The sequence below is a fragment of the Cajanus cajan genome, chromosome 11 (genome assembly GCF_000230855.2).
Source record: "Cajanus cajan strain Asha chromosome 11, NIPB_CcT2T_4, whole genome shotgun sequence".
In the NCBI taxonomy this organism is placed as follows: Eukaryota; Viridiplantae; Streptophyta; class Magnoliopsida; order Fabales; family Fabaceae; genus Cajanus; species Cajanus cajan.
The window spans coordinates 43,897,976-43,915,957 of NC_138527.1; the positions used below are offsets into that span (position 1 = coordinate 43,897,976).

The following is a 17,982-nucleotide window of genomic DNA, read 5'->3' on the forward strand; positions in this document are numbered from 1 at the left end:
AAAAAAAAAGCGAAAAAAAATTATTTGAGATAACTAAATTATAACAGTGTTGGGAAAATAGCTTATATTTTCCCCCTTCTTATCAACAATGTAAGGAGAATAAAGGCAAATTAAAATAATTTGCTTTTATATTTTATTTTATCAACATAATAGTCTAAGATCAATTTAGTTAATACTTAATATAGCCACAAAATTATAAGTCATTATTTATTTCTTTTAAATTTATTCAATACTAAAAGAGAAGTACAAAGACAAATAAATCCTAATATTTTCTTTCCCTCTTTTCATTTATTTGCAATTATAAAATATCAATGGAAACTCGCAAAAATTATTATAGGGGATAAACGGGGAGGAAATGAAAATGTGTTGCTATAGGAGTCAATTCCAATTAACTTTATCATAATTTTGAAGCAAAATTACGCAAGTTTGATTGGATTTAAATATTTGCTGAAGACTAAAGGATTGTATATATATCTCTTTTTCATAGGCCAATGGTAGCCACACTTCACATTTTTGATTGTGAACTTTATAACACTACAATTTTATCTTTGGTGTTATGTTTGTACAGAATTAATATACTTCGATGGTGTATGCAAGAGCAGGAATATAAATGTTACTTCAATGAAATCAAAATAAACATATACTACATGACCGGGGATTGGGGGCGGGGGAATCACCATCTTAAAATTTAATTCCCTACGTTAAAAAATTACAAATTCGATAGTAAATTGTCCCCCGAGACCCGCAAATTAGTAGAAATACATTGTTATAGCAACGTGTGAGTAAAGAGGGTTGAATAATGCAACGTAGTCCATGTAATTATTTGCGACGTCTGCTTGCTAAATCTGGATTACCTTTCTTCATCATGTCAACAAACTCGTCATAGTTAATTCTTCCATCCTGAGAAATTTGGGAATGGATGATTAAAATATCAATTAAGCATAGAGAATATACAAACAGCTAAATTTTCACCATCGGATAAGCATCGATGGGAACACAGATAATGAAGATAGCAGCGTACATTGTCTGTATCGACTTCAGCAATGATTTCCTTTATTGTTTTCTCATCACCCATATTATACTTTTTAAGGGCAGACTCCAACTCTTCTATTGTGATGTACCTACGATAACAGAGGCAGGTACATGAAAGCAACATATGATTCAACATCTAATTAAGATGGTACGGTTCGTATACTAAAAAGGAATCCAGGATCTTCTCAAGTTTACTCACTAACATGAGAAAGTCATGTTTCATGTAACGGGTCGGGAGGGACACAAAACCATAGTTAAGGCCCATCTTTATTTTTTGTATGACTCATTAATTTTAATTGTGCCATTTTTTCTCCCTTAGCATGACCTTGACAGGTTAGTTAAATAATGAGAGGATTTTGATCCAAAAAAAGAGATTACCCGCTTCTATCCTTGTCAAAATATTCAAAAGCTTTATATAGGTGGTCCTCTCTTTCCATTCTATTCATGTGCATGGTAGCTGTTATAAATTCAATATAATCAATGGTTCCATTTCCGTCTACATCAGCCTGAGAACCAAATAATTATTTCATCATTATAGTGGAAGAAAAACCATCATTGAAATCAAGAGAAATGGTAAACGTATTATCACAATATTAAGCAGTGCTCAAAAGATATAATCCAACTATTTTCCCAGCATTGTTATACCAATATGATCATAAAATTTCACTGAACAGTAAGGGTATTCTGTAAATTCACACAGCATTTTCAAGCACTACTCGTCATCGTCCTCACAAGCAAATTTGGATACAGATAATCGTCAAGACAGTAGGGGTGTCATCAACCGAGAGCATAAAAGCTGAGAAGAGCTAATCTTAGTTTAGCCCAGCTTTTTTTGAGCTTCCCTTCTCCTTAAAAGGAAGGAGAAGGTGAATCCAAACACACTCTGAAATAGTGAAATGCTCTAAAAAATTAAGAAGCTTAATTTATATAAAAGTAACAAATAAAATGAAATGTCGACCTCACTTAGTGGTATTAGGCTTTTGTTTGATAAGCTTAAACAGTTAAATGAAATGGGACTGAAGGAACACTTTTGAACACATCCTATTTGATTATTCAAATATGTATTTTCCCCCTTCTAAAATAGGTTTCTCACTATCACTCATTCCTTCTATTCTATAAACCGTCTATATTTGGCTATTCCATTCCCTTGCTTTTATTTTTTGTCTTCCAAAATAAAGTTTTCACACACTGGGTTATGGCTTATGATTTTGTTTTGTGAGACTTGCGGTCATTTTTTAGTTTAAAATTATTACATTAAGCACTATACAGTATACATCATTTATATGATATATTTCAAGATACTTTTGTTGTCTCTCTCAACAATATGAATTGTGATTCAATAACCTTGTTGCTGATTATCATCCAGCAAAGACTAGATCATCTGCATGCACCACCAAGCTAGGGAAATTTTCCAGTGCTCCATTGACAGTACACACTCTTTACCTTAAAAAAGTAATACCCTTATGGATTTATTTTTTTTCCAGATTTAACTTTCTTTTTAAAATTAAAAATAAGAAAAAAGAAAAAGTTACCAAACGAAGAAAATAACTGCATGGGTGCAGGTATTACAGGAGTACCAAAAATTTACTCCACCAAGCTAGGGTGTAATCAAACAAAATAGAAGAAATCTTACCGCTTCCATCAACTGCCTTACTTCAGACTCAGAAACCTTAGTACCCAGTTTTGGCAGACCAGCTTTCAACTCTTCAAAAGTGATCGTTCCACTGTTATCTGTGTCCATCGATTTAAACATTTCCCTCAAGCCAATGATTTCTTCTTCAGAAAGGTTTTCAGCAATAACCTGTAATAAAATAAAGAACTTTCATACATAATCCTTTGATCTAATTCAGCATGAGTTCCTTCTCCCTGTTTATTAACTAATTTGGCAATTTATTGATATATACCACTTCCAATCCTTGAGGCTTTCGACATATTGGTAACTCTAGATATTTACTAAAAGCTTGATAATGACAATATTGATCGGTACAACGAAAATGATGATAAAAGATTATTTACCTTCAGAGCTACTTTCTTTAGCTTGTTCATTGCCCTGAATTGTTTCATTCTGGTTAAAACAGCAATATCTAGAGGCTTATCAGATGCTCCATCTTCTCTCATCCAAGGATGATCTGGAGTACATAACATTTTACTATGACTGGTTGACTCAAATAAAGCAAATTTCCAAGAAAGTTATGGCTCAAATACTCCATATCAGAGAAAAAAGAGAAGCGAACAGAACAAGAGAAAAGCAGTGGTATATGTGTGCAGGTATATATATAAGAAATATATTATCATTATATCATACCATGTTTGAGCAAGTCAACCAACCAGGAAGTAGCATAACCCAAAAAATGTGAATACAAAATAAAAATAAAAAAGGGCCAGCAAATGGAACAATTAACTGTTACAACTATTGTCAATAATATTTTAGAAGCAATGTATATATTTAAAAAAAAATGTTATCCTTTGATATAATATAACATTTTTAGTGGTGAGATTAGGGTAGTATGCACATAATGTTAAATTTAAACCCTGATGTTGCCATTGTAATTCCACTTATTATCATCATTTTTTAAAATAAATCAAGATTTCAATATTATAATATTCACTAAAACTTAAAATCTTTTCAAAATTAATATAATATTTCATTAATCCATCCTCATCCAAAGATTTCAATTTTTAAGATTCAAATTGACTTTCAATAGAAGTAAATTGATCTATTATATATACGAAATAATCAATAGGAAGAGAATCCTTAGTTAAATGTGTGATCTTTTGACTAACATTTTCATTACAATGTCTTTTTTTATAGATCAAACATTTATTCATGAAATATAAGTTCTATATTAATTTTAAAAGTCTTATTTGGTGGGTGAGGGAGGTAGAGTTCAAAATAGATGTAAAATACTTTTCCTTAACTTTTTTTAAATAAATAATAAAATTACACTTAAATGATTTACCAATCTTTTTTTTTTTAGGGGAAAATGATTTACCTATCTTAAAACTGTGTAATCTTAATGATGAAAATAATATTATTTTTTTATGCTTATTTATGAAAATAATATAACAAATAATATATCATATGATGATAAAATAAAATTACAAAAAAAAATGAAAATTATTTAATTGGGCGCCTAAGGCAACCTCAATCTCCTTGAGATTCCCGTGGGGTCCTGCCGACAAAGAAGGAGGGTGAGCCTTGCCACTTGTTCTCACTAATTCAAATATTAAAAACAAAACAATCTCTCCTTGTTGGATTTAGGACTAAGGCTGCATATATCAATACTCCTCATACCCTACTACGCAAGAATTCCGTGGACTGGCTCACTCTTTTTAATGGGAGAGACAAGGTGGCAAATACTTTCAAAGCAAAAGACTAACAAAAGAAAAATTCAACGTACACCACTTTTCAATTCAAATTGAAAATGCAAAAGCGAAAAGTGATCTGTAGCAGAGCTTTGATGACGGATAAAAGAGTACGTTACATATGAATCAGAGAAGAAAATATTAATTTCAGTAATTTGTAGGAACAATGCCTTAGTTCAGGAAATAGTCACAGATCATCTGTGATCTGTGACTTCTATAATGAAGAAAGCATGGCAAACATGCATATGCCCTAACCTAGCATATCTTTTCCTCGGGAGAAGGGATAAAGAGCACAGAGATATTTTTGTATGTGAAAATAAACATCCATTTTCCTCGTTTTCCTATTGAATGAGATATCATTAACAATATCATGGATCATATCAAATGAGTAGTAACTAGTGACTAGTGTCAGTTTTCCTATTAAAATAAATATCCTATTTCTTGTCAGTTTTCCTATGGTTAGAGAATTTTTATTAAATGACTGGCTTGTCCTTGGGGTCAACATCTACTAAAAAAGAAAAAAAAAACCTAATTTGCTACTACATGAGTTGAACTTACTAAGGACTTCGACTGCAGAGAGCCTTTCTTTGGGGTCAGCTCGTAACATCTTCTTGATCAGATCTTGGGCACTACTCGAAATGGAAGGCCAAGGATCTGATGCAAAATCAACACGCCCACGAAGAATAGCATCAAAGATACCCTGTTCCTTTTCTTCATACAAAGGATAAGAAGAAAGTGAGGGAAATACACACCATTCTGTCATGAAGGTAAGGCAGCAAATAATGGACAAGAAAAGGAAACTTCCATATTAAAGCACATAAGAACTAAATCAAAACCCAAAAATCCGAGACAAAAAATAAAATGTGCTAGCTAGCACTTAACATCCTATATCCAATGCAGATACACATTCACATCAGTGCACAATTATAGCGAAACCTAAGCTCAAATTGTGATGTAGGACATTCTCAATAACAAAATTAATAAAATCCTAAAATTTAAAATTAATGAAACATAATAAACTAAATATCAAATTGGTATCTTTGATAGGTTTACCTGCCCAGAAGGGAGGGACACCAGAGAGCAGAATGTAGAGTATAACTCCGGCACTCCAAATATCAGCTTCGGGTCCGTATCTTCTACGCAGCACCTCAGGAGCAACATAATACGCACTCCCAACAAGATCCTTAAACACATCACCAGGCTTGAAAAAGGCGGAGAGACCGAAATCGGTGGCCTTGAGCGGCGAATTCTCGTCCTCGCTGAGGAATAAGAAGTTCTCAGGCTTCAGATCCCGGTGCATCACTCCCATACTGTGGCAGTCGTGCACCACCGTCACGATCTGGCGGCAGAGGTCGGCGGCGGCGCGCTCCGAGTAGTGGCCCTTGGCAATGATCCGGTCGAAGAGCTCGCCGCCGGCGCAGAGCTCCATGACGAGGTTGACGGAGTGGCGGTCCTCGTAGGCTCCCTTGAGCTCCACGATGTTGCGGTGGCCGGTGAGGTGGTGCATGATCTGCACCTCGCGCCGCACGTCCTCCAAGTCATCGCGGTGAAGCAGCTTGCGCGTGGCGATGGACTTGCACGCCAACACTTGCTGGGTGTGCTTGTGGGTCACCAGGTGGGTCACGCCGAATTGCCCGCGGCCCAGTTCGCGGCCGAAGGTGTAGGTGGCGCGAACGTCTTCCATGGGCCGGCCCAGGACGCGGCCCATGGTGGGCTTGGAATTGGGAGGGAGCACGGTGGACTGAGAGTGAGAGGGTTGGGGTTGCTCGGAATGTGTTTGGGTTTGGGCAGAGGCTTGGCTGTTACGGTTCCCCATTTGAACGCTGTCGTTTCTGAGGTCCTGCAATGCCACTGCTTTTTCCTTTTTCGCGTTTAAATTTAATGAGTGAGGACTCAGGATTCAAGTCCACGCTTACTTTTTTTGCTACCATTGCCACCATAACCCATTTTCATGCATCCATGTTTAATGGATAGCGTGTAAAAAATGTTAGAAACCCCATTTAAATTTTAAGATACTCTCTTTTATCTAATTAAAATTTGGTAAAATTTCTTATTTTTAAAGATTTTATATTTTAACAAATCATAATTTCGTAATTTAAATTAATAATTAATATTTTTTTGACACCATAAAATATAATATATTTAAAAGTGTTCGTAACACTTTTCATTTTTCTTAACTACACGTCAGATTTTAAACACTAATTTAAATCCTAAGCAAGAGATACGACCGTGTGAGTTTATTCACGATTTTAATTTTCTATTTCTTAACTATTTTCATTAAAGTCATAATTTAATATTCAACTTATTTTTTTAGAGTTTATTTAATAAAATCGTTAGATGATATAAACTTCTCTTTGTCAATATTTAAATATTAAAGTTACCAAATATTATGTAAATAGTTGCATAAACTTTTTCATACATATGATTGTATAAATATTTTTTTAATCTCTATAGTTATATAAACTATCCTTTTTAATTTTTATAAATTAAATATAAAATTTAGGAAATTATATAAAAAATAATAGATAATAAAACTTTTTTATAATTTAAGTATATTAAATGAAAAAGAATTGCTCATTTTTAACAAGAACAGGCTTGGTTTGTTAATCTATTGAAGAGAGATGGATACAGCGAATGATTTGAAGATTATGTATCATTCTAATGGAGCAAAGGTGGGAAGAAAAGAAAAACGAAAAAAAGAAATAGATTTGAATACATTTTGAAGGTAGGTGACGTGAAAACACAGAAAGGTTGATATGCAGCTTTCCCTCGTCGGTACCCATCCGTTCTTGAAACATGAACATCCAAAAGATAGAAACTCCATCTGCATGTCATCAGCGACAGGACAAACAAATTTCTTAATCGCATATACGAAGATGTCATCCTAAAATCCCTGTCTCAATTTTAAATAATAATCTTAAGCTTTTAATTAAAGGATTAATTTTATCTTTTATTTTCTTCCAATTATATGTTATTTTCTTCTTTTAGTTTTAAATTAATTAAGACTTTTACTTTTATAATTAAAATTTTTATTTCTTTAATGATTTCCTTTTAATTAGAGTTTTAAACTTTTGTTTTAACTTACCTTGTTCACAAATTAAATTGTTTTTGTTTTTTACTTAAAGTTCACTGAGTAAAATATCAAAATCCGTCTGAAAAAACATATAAAAAATTTCCTGATCAAATACTAAACTAACATCATATAAAATTTTTACTCTAAAATTTTCTCTAAATTTAAAAAATGATTTTGTATCCGAAGTTTATCATAAAATTTCAAATATCAGAAATTCGGAATAGAAATTAATCATTTTCGAATTAAACATAGTCATTAAAAAAAATGTATATGAAATCACTATTTTCAAGGATAAAATTACGAAAGACAAAACTAATTAGAAGTTTATTTTCATTTTTTATTAAATAAAAAACGATAAAAAAAAATTATACATCACACTTATATGGCTTATTTATTATTTTGAAAAAATGGATGGTAGCATTAAAAAATTAAGAGAAAATTTGATAATTTAATATTCTTAAATAAATTAGTGATTAAATTCCTTTATAAAAATGTATATATATATATATATATATATATAACACTCCATTTGTGGTTTCATAGGAGATCCCAAGTCCTAGTAATAGAAAAGGGTTATTTAGGCTTTAAGCAACAAAATTAAAACTCAATATATTGAATATGAATCACTTATTATAAATGTTTGTTAAGATTAAGTCATTTTTTTACAAGTAATACGTTGCATAATTGGAGTCATTGCAACTCAATAGTGTTAAACTCTTTAACCGAGTTGAACGACGCTGTATGATATATTTAGCTATTTCTACCTAACAAAATAAGACTTTGTTGTTCTTTTATGCAATTACACATATAAGTTATATTTCTCATTTTCAAAATTAATATATTTACTGTTTAAGGAAATAAATAAAAACACTGTAAAAAATGAATAAAAAATAAATATAAACTATATTCAAAACTTTTAAAAGAATAATTCATTTTCTTTATATTTAAAAAATATTGTGTTCTTCACAAATATTTACAAATTAAAATTGAACTTTCAGTTTACAATTAGCTTTGGGCCGATACCAGAAAAGGACGAAGAAGTTATGTTGGAGTCAGGCCTGGATCAATTGGTATTCCTAATGATTGAACCCATGTTTTCATTTTGTGTATTCACTGGTGACTTTTGCAAGTGCGTCGATTTTAATTATTTTTTATAATATTTTTTTTTAGTTAATCTATATCAATAATAAATGAGAATATCTCTATTTTGTGTATTTTTTTATATATAGCTACTTCCTATAAATTATTTTTTAAAAATTTTAAAGGCTCAATTATTAAATTAAAAAATTTTAATGTATAAATTAAATCTTCAAATCTTTTAAATAAATTTAAAAATAATGTAATACTTTATTATATAGATTCAAATCAAAATATAAAATACTTGTATGAATATGCGTTAATTTAGATTAATAAAATAAAATATTAAATAAATTTTAAATTTTTTAAAAATTTGTAAACTTTATCTATGTATTAAAAAATTTTAATTTAACTGTTGGGTAGTTAAAATTTGATGTTAAATTTAAATTATTGAGCGAAATAAATCTATTAAAATGTATTCTTAAAATAAGAAAAATTCTCCTCTTTATTTTTTCATTTTTTTTCTTTCTTTTTTGTGGATTTCATTTTTCAAAATTGTTCAAAAACTACGATTACAATTAGACATGGCAACGGGGCGGGGTGGGGGCGGGTTTTACGTTCCCCGCCCTCGCAAATTTAAACCGCCCCCGGCGGGGTTCGGGTTTCCCCGCCCCGCCCCCGCCCGCTCCTAATTTTTTTCTTCTTTTTTCTTTTAAATAAATATGAACAATTTAAAAAAAAAATAAAAGAAATGAAAAATAATATAAATTTTTTCATATAAATATTTATAATTTTGGTTTATATATATATATAAATAAATTTTTTAATTATATTATTAAGCGGGGCGGGGGCGGGGTGGGTATTAACATCCCCGCCCCCACCCCTGCCCCACCCCCGCCCCCAATTTTATCAATCGGGGAAAACCTGAACCCGAACCCGATAAACACGGGTTTCCCCCATCCAAATCGGGACGGGTTCGGGCGGATACCCACTGAGGCAGGTTAGATTGACATGCCTAATTACAATTACAATTACTCAAAAACAATTCAACAGTGAACCATTCACCTTTTTTTTTTTTTTAAATATACATGAAGACAAAGTATTATTTTTTTTTTACCTTAATATATACAAAAGGATTAGTGTAATAACGAAAACATTTCATCCTTAAACGTGAAAATAAAACAAGTTATATATATAATATACTGTAAAATTTATTTTTAATTCCTTTAAAAAATTTCAAATTCATTTTCGATCCTTAAAAAGAATTCTACTAATTAGTTCCTCTAAAGATAAGACATGTTGTGATAAGTCTTTGTTTATACTTTTAGAGGGATTGACCTTACACAAATATTTTAGTAAATAAGGAGTGACCTTAACAAATTTTATTTTTAGAGAAACTAATTTAATTCAAAAAATATTTAGAGAATTAAAAATGAATTAAATTTTTTTAAAAAAGACTAAAGGTAATTTTTATCCTATAATATATCAAATTTGTTCATTTAATAAAGTGGAAAAATATTAAATTAGTGTGTTGGTCTAAGAGACGTTTTAAGTGAGTGAAAGTAAAAAAAGAATAATACTAAAAACCTTAAAAAAAATATCAATAACTAAAAAAAAGTGGGGCTTAAAGTAAAATATTGTCCAACCTTATGGTTGGGACGATCTTGATAATAAGAGACTCTTTTACTATTTCTTAAAATGTCTTATGGTGAATTTTATGTGAGGTTATTTTTAATAATTAGATATATTATTAAAATAATTGAAATAATTAAGATTGAATTATTTTTCATTTGACTATGATTTTTTATTTAATTTATTCATATTTTTAAGTTAAAATAATTCAATTTTTTTATTTATTTTAACTTAATCATTAAATTTACAAAAAAAAATACTGATAAAATTAATAAATATTTCATATTGATAACATAATTATATATTAAAAATAAAAGAAAACTAGAGAATTATCCCGATCAACGACCAACTGATCCCGTACCAATAAAATGTTAGAGAATAACCATATTTATTTGTTTTTTTTTTCTTTCTAAAAGTAGATACGAATTCAGTGTTTAATCATCGTGTTAAAGAAGGGGAGGTGAAATTGTTTCACAATTCACATCAACAAAGGTGGTGTTACTATTAAAACGAGTGATGAGAGCCACAGGTTAACTAATAAGTCATGTCACTTAAACAGTAGTTACTTTGGAAATCAAAGACAATGATCTTTATAGGAACATATTCCGAATCTAAATCTCGTGTTACCTCTTCAATTAATGTCTTCCAATTTTTTCGTCTCGAATATAACATATATGCTTTCTTGTTCATCCATTAGCATACTTGTCTTCTCGAATATAACATACTGATTACTAGCTAGCTGGAATAAAATCGGAATAAGTCACCAGGCACGCACGCATAAGAAACTGCAAATAACATTAGAGTCCTATTTTAAAAATTCTAAAACAAAACACGTAAATATTTTAATTTTATAACAAAACGAGAAGTAAAAAAGAAATACACATGCAGGATAAAATAATTAATATAATCTGATAGAATAAAAAATTAAAAAATAAACTATAAAACATGTTATAATTTATTTTAGTAAAAATATCATGAGAAATGCTAGGAATGCCCTATATGCGGGGATCACCTCAAAACAAAACCAGTGAAGTTTAATCATTTGCGTCTATATCATGTAATGTTGCCTCATAAAGTATGGGATGAATCTAGTGATCACTTCTGTCGAGGGGAATACCAGCTGCCTTGCACTTCCATAAATCAATGAGAATTTTTATTCATATAATAAATTTGTATATTTTTTTATTTAAGAGAAAATAAAATAAGATAAGTATTGTAATATAGGAAAAATAAGTTATAAAATATATTCCTTTAATTATATTTGTTATTTTTGAAATGTTATCCTTATTTTTAAATCTAAAATATATCTTCTAGCCAATAGGTAATGACTAATTAATTACTTAAGATTTTGTACTAGAACACTAATCTGTTTTGAATTGATTATAACTTTCAGAAAGTAATAATATTCGGAAGAAACAAATACATTAATAGATGTATGGTATATATAGCTACAACTGTATACTGTAGTTAGTCTTTTCATAAGGTAATGTTTGTTTTCGCTGATTTACTGTTCATGACGAACGAAAGGCGAGGAAATTGCATGTTTGTTTCTACTGATTTACGAGGAAAGAAAGGCAAAGAAAAGCGGGAGAAGGGGCGTTGGCGTTTTTGCATTTTTGCGAAGAAAAGAGATGAAAGTCATGTAAGATTTGAGAAAATCCCATAATACCCTTGCCCATGCATGCAGAGGAACGAAGCATAATCGATTATACATGACACATAATCGATTATGCACTTGCATAATTGATTATGCTGTGCATAATCGATTATGCTGAGGACATAATCGATTATGTGGCTTGTATAATCGATTATGGTGGCCTATTTTCGCTTCCAGGCGAACCCAGAACGGGCCGTTCCAAAAATCAATTTTATGAGCAATATGCGAACTCAAAACAGCCCGTTCCACTTTGGGAACGAGCCGTTCCAATTTGGGAACAGGCCGTTTCACACGGCCATTGTGGGTTAATTTGTAACCTCCGAACGCCGTTCTGGTCTGAGAACGGGCCGTTCTAGGTATCAAATTTTAGCATGACAAATGATGCCAGAACGGCCGTTCCGGATTCGAAAATTCTATTATTTAAATATTGATAAAAATTAACTTGTACAATTAACAAATGTATCTTCATTTCATTCTAATTTATGTCAATGATTTATCAATTTTTTTAATTTATTAATTAACTTTCAAAAGTTTTATTATACATTTTTTTTATATTAAGAAAATTCTATTATTTAAATATTGACATCAAAAAGTGGAAATATAAAAAAAATAAAGTAATACATGTTTATAAAATTAAAATAATAATATTTTCGTAAATATTAATAAAATAATATTAGAAAATATAATTATCATAATATATTTTGTTATTATTATTTATTATTATTATTATTATTATTATTTTCATTATTATTAATATTATGATTATTTATTATAATTAGTATCATTATTATTTATTATGATTCTTATTATTTTTTTAATATTTATTATTATTCTTATCATTATTTATTATTTTTTTAATAAATTATACCTATTAATATAATTTTATTGTAATTATTATTATTTACAATAAATAATATTATACTCATTTTTAATCCAAGAGTAAAAGTGTAAATTATATATTTATCTATTAAATTTTTAATTTTTATCTATCATTAAATTTAAAGCAAATATTTAAATTAAATTATTTTTAAATTAATATTTTATATTTATTATTTTAGTTAAAATTTATATATTTATCTTTTAATTATAATAATTATAAACTTTTTTTAACTTAAGGGCAAAATAGTAATCTTACACAATTATCAATTAGAAAATTCATTTTTATCTATCACATCAATCAATTCACTCACAAACTTTCACAAACTTTCTCTACACTTTCCACTCACTTCTCTTAATCAAAACAACCTCACTTCCTACTCACTTTTCCTTCAAATCCCTCCTTTTTCACTCCCTATTTTCCATCCTCAAATCCAAACAAAGCCTAAGAAAATAGTATTTTCATTAAATAATTAAGATTATTTTATCATGTGAACTAATATAATGTACGCATTACACCTCAAACGGAATAAAATAATACGGAGGATTATTAAAAAAATGTGTAAAATAATATATCTCAAAATAAAAAACCACACACTACCATTAAAGTTCTTAAATTATGTGAATGTGACTCATAACGTGTTTGCGTGTATATATATTAAGAATAATGGAATAATATATTATAGAAGTTAAGGAATATGAAGGGAATATCTGACATCATATATATACACGAGAAACTGAGAAAGACTTGGCAACTTGAACCATTGTAAATATTGATGTCGAGGATCGTATAAATTAAAGCCAAGAGAACCCAACAGATAAGTGAACGTGGGATATGGATTAAAAAAATTCGTTCGTGATTATGTTAACAACAACATGGGTATCTCCAGTCCCTCAGGTCAGAAAACAAATTTGAGACATCAGACATGGAAGTCTTTGTCTAGGGAGGGAGATATTCCTAATTAATAAGGGTTTCTTCATGAATAATATTCCTTTTGCCTCGTCTCTTTTTTGTATATATTCCATCTGATAATAATAATGAATTAGTTTTGTGTACATATAAATTCGCACGGTTTATCCCCCCTATTCAATTAAAACATGATTGAAGTTTTAGTTTCATAGATAATCTTGTTATTAATATTTAATTATTGTTAATTGTAGAGCAAATTAATGCGTACTTCTGTTTAGCACATGATGTGATGATCCACTCATCAGTCATCATATCTCAGTCATTATGTTAAGTGATGGGCATTAGATAAAAGCTGAAAGTTGACATGGAATAATCAATTTTCGCTCTGTATTTCCATGCAATAATCACATATATTCAGCTTTTAACATTTTCCATTTTTCCTATTATTAATTAATTCTCACTTTTTTTTGTCTGTGGTAGTTTAGAGATTACAGGTAATTTTTCTCGATATTAATGAATGATGAATAGTAAAACTTTTTCTTTGAATATTTATGGTAAAATTTATATTCAAAACACAAACTTTAATTAAACTGAAACACGTACTAAGTGGTAGCTCATGCACATCTTTAAAACACCTAGGTTGACAGACACTTGCATTATCTTGAAATTTCAGATTCTAATTTCATCCATGCATGCATGGAGTATTGTAGAGGCTAGGCATCTTCTTTTTCTATGTTGTTTTCAGCTCCGCTTCTTCTCTAAAATTATTATGGTATTCGTATCAAATCTTTTATTCCATATCCTGTTAGTTAGGATTGAGATTGAATTTAACTTCTCTTATAACGAACTTACATTGAGGATGAGATAAATAATTATATTAAATTTTTTAATTTAAAGAAATTGATAATCGACTCATGCATTATGTTAATCTAAACTTTTTACTAATTAAAAAATTAAAAAATTAAAAAATTAAAAAATAAAAAATAAAAAACCTTCTATTACATATATCCTGTAGGCCTGTACTGCTAAAAAAATTCTCATTCTTGCCGCACTCCACCATAATACATATCCATATATATACTGGGCTCAAGCTATTATGACCACTTCATTATTTTTAGTTGTTTTACTTTGATTAACATTGATATACGCGTAAATTAAGGAGCTCTTGATAATCTTAAGAGCCTTGTACTTATATTATTGTGAAGAATGAACAATAAAATAGAGAGCATTGAAATTAACATTCCTACATGTGCTCCTACTAAGCCTGAAGTGCATGATACTAACAAGAAATCTGGAGCAATCAAAGGTTGGCTTCAGATTCAGAGTGTATGGGATTTTTGCAAGGAAGACACGGGCAATGAAATATTTGCACTCAAAGTTGGGCTAGCAGTTCTTCTGGTGTCTTTGCTTATATTATTTGAAGCCCCATACCAAGTCTTTGGGCCCAATATCGTATGGGCGATTCTCACTGCTGTCCTTGTCTGCGAGGACAACGTTGGTATGTTGCTACATTATTGCATGTAAACATTAATTAATGCATATATATCATTGTATTCTGTAAATTGAATTTTGATGGGTACATGGTTGATGGTTGTGAGTTTTAAAGGTGCAACATTTAATCGAGGATTTAATCGAGCACTGGGAACCTTGGTGGCGGGAATCTTGGCCATTGCTGTTGCTCAGACAGCGCTGTCCAGTGGCCATGTCGCAGAGCCTTTTATCATTGGCCTTAGTATCTTCATGATTGGTAATTATAATTCCATGTTCTCTAACTTTGTCATACATAAATATAAATAAAAGAAGCACGTGGGTTAATTAGTAATTACCAAAAGTAACGAATTAATATGAATGGTGTTTTAATGATCGATGTGATATTTTGATATGCAGCGGCCATAACATCATACATGAAAACGTGGCCACCGCTTGTGCAGTATGAGTATGGGTTTAGGGTGGCACTGTTAACGTATTGCTTGATCATAGTTTCAGATTATAGAATGGGTAACCCAATCAGGACTATGATCGATCGGTTGTATTCAATCGCCATTGGAGGAATAATATCAGTGTTGGTCAATGTTTCTGTTTTTCCTAAATGGGCAGGGGACAACCTACATAAAGAACTCGTCAAAAACTTCCATTCAGTGGCAGATTCACTTGAGGGTAAGTAAGTAAGGTACCTCAGCTCCAACAAAAATGGGAAGTCAAATAATTATGTTTATGGTTATGTGAATAAAAAAAGAGAAACTAATTAATCAACTAAATAATTCCGTTTGAAAAGTTAAATTGGAATCTACCCTTTAACTTAATGTGAGTATGAGCCTCGTTCAAATAGGTTATGATACTATTAATATGAATTTAGTTTAATTTAATTTATAAAATAACTTTTAAGATTAATATCTTTTCTTATTTATATATATTATTTTAGTCATATATTTAATTGATGTGAGATTTCTAACGTGTATAATATATTCTTTTCATTTTTTATAATAGAATGCGTTAAGAAATATTTAGAAGATGAGTCAGAGAAGTCTACAATCATCACAACTAGCACAAATGAATTTTCAAACGAACCGACTTATAAGAGATGTCAAAATATCTTAAATTCAGGATCAAAGCTTGAGACTCTGGTATGTAGTGTTCATTAAAATAGTACTACTTGTTTAGTTTTCAGTTTTCAACTGGCGATCGAAATGATGTGTTGTCTTTTTTCTCTAATTGTAAGGCTAAATCAGCAAAATGGGAACCACCACATGGTAGATTCATGCACTTTTCATATCCATGGTCACAATATGTGAAAGTTGGGGTGGTCTTACAATACTGTGCTTATGAAGTTGTGGCACTCCAAAGCATTGTACATGCAGAAATTCAGGTTTATTCTTATTTAATTTTGGAGAAATTATTAGGTGATCTTAAATCATATGGTCTCTAATTAGTCTTTTCATGATATGTAATTAAGTGTTATTAATTCCTTCTCCTAAATTGAAAAAACTTAAATACATATTATATAAAGATTGATTGATACTATAAACACCTTAAACTATTTAATAATTTTTCCTGCTTTAGAGTATGTACATGTTGTTGGTGTGCATCCCGTGTCCAATTAAAATGTAATTGTGTTTATAGTATTCCATTAATCAATAAGAATATTTCAAGTGTCGTATTATTTATGATAAAGGAGTTCACATTGGTTTGTGAACAAGAAAATCTTATAAAGTAGTTTGAGCATATATCTTGCATGTATGGTTCCATCACCTTCGTTCAGTGTAGTGAAACTCTTCTAATCAACGGTTGTTTTCAGGTACCCTACAAATTGCGGGTTGTGTTCCAATCAGAAATCCAAGAGGCATTAAACGAGGCTGCAGAACTGGTAAGGATTTTGGGAAGAGACATTAGTTGTATGAAGTGGAGTCCGAAAAACTCCCACATTAAGAGGCTTCATAGCTCTACTAAGAGGCTACAACGTTCCATGTACTTGCAATATTATTATATACTCACATCTACTTTTGAAATTGATAACCCATCAAAGTCCTTTGCACACACCTACCATTTACCAGATCAGAGGGAGGTGGTAGAACAACTAGAATGTTACCATGAGATAACAAGGAAGCAATTGAAAAGACTATATTCTTGGCCATCTAGAGAGGTGGATGCATTTGAAGAAGATGGTGAGAAAAGCATAAAGATAGTGGATTCCTTAGAGAGTACTGCAATATTGTCATTGGCTAACTTCACTTCCTCGCTGGTTGAGTTTGTGGCAAGAGTTGACCATTTGATAGAGGCAGTGGATAAGCTTTCCACCATGGCCAAGTTCAAGCCAGCGGATGGGTTGTAGAAGGAATGTTAAGGTGCAATCAAGTTTTGCGTCACATCAAAATTTACTTTGTTAATAACTAAGATTTAAGAACTGGACATGTTTGCTAGCAGGGAGTGTTGAAAAGACTTTCAAGTAACAAGAAGTAACCCATGGTGTTTGATGGAATTAGCATCTTGTTGCTTTAAAAATTTGTTAGTTTAATTTAATTACATCACACATTACAAATATGATAACTCGCTAATTATATATATATATATATATATATATATATATATATATATATATATATATATAGTATTTCAACAATAATAATTTAACTTCAATAATATTTTAAGAAATTTCATTTTACGATTTTAACATAACTCTTAAAATTATAATTTTACTCTACCAATATACGACTCTTTGTAGATTAATACCTTAAAATTTTTAAAATTAACTAAACTTATTATATTATGCATTTCAATTAATAAAAACACTTCATATTTCATAGTAAAAAATTGATGATACTTAATATCAATGATATTTTCCGAAGTAATTTTTAATTAATA

At 30.2% G+C, this 17,982-nt stretch overlaps 2 protein-coding genes across 2 annotated transcripts; one reads left to right on the plus strand and one right to left on the minus strand.

Annotated features, from left to right (window-relative positions):
• Nucleotides 1–589: 589 nt before the first annotated feature.
• LOC109789997 (calcium-dependent protein kinase 1) lies at nt 590–6,319 on the minus strand. The gene is made up of 7 exons (XM_083066477.1): nt 5,452–6,319; nt 4,957–5,109; nt 3,049–3,161; nt 2,666–2,833; nt 1,411–1,538; nt 1,022–1,121; nt 590–900 (listed from the first exon to the last, which is right to left on the minus strand). Exons 1-7 carry the CDS (start codon nt 6,212–6,214, stop codon nt 820–822), a joined length of 1,506 nt encoding a protein of 501 aa, XP_082922603.1. The 5' UTR covers nt 6,215–6,319; the 3' UTR covers nt 590–819.
• A 7,136-nt stretch (nt 6,320–13,455) lies between these two features.
• Nucleotides 13,456–17,633, plus strand: LOC109789987 (aluminum-activated malate transporter 9). The gene is made up of 6 exons (XM_083066672.1): nt 13,456–15,121; nt 15,230–15,370; nt 15,511–15,780; nt 16,111–16,247; nt 16,343–16,489; nt 16,919–17,633. Exons 1-6 carry the CDS (start codon nt 14,830–14,832, stop codon nt 17,450–17,452), a joined length of 1,521 nt encoding a protein of 506 aa, XP_082922798.1. The 5' UTR covers nt 13,456–14,829; the 3' UTR covers nt 17,453–17,633.
• The last annotated feature ends 349 nt before the right edge of the window (nt 17,634–17,982 follow it).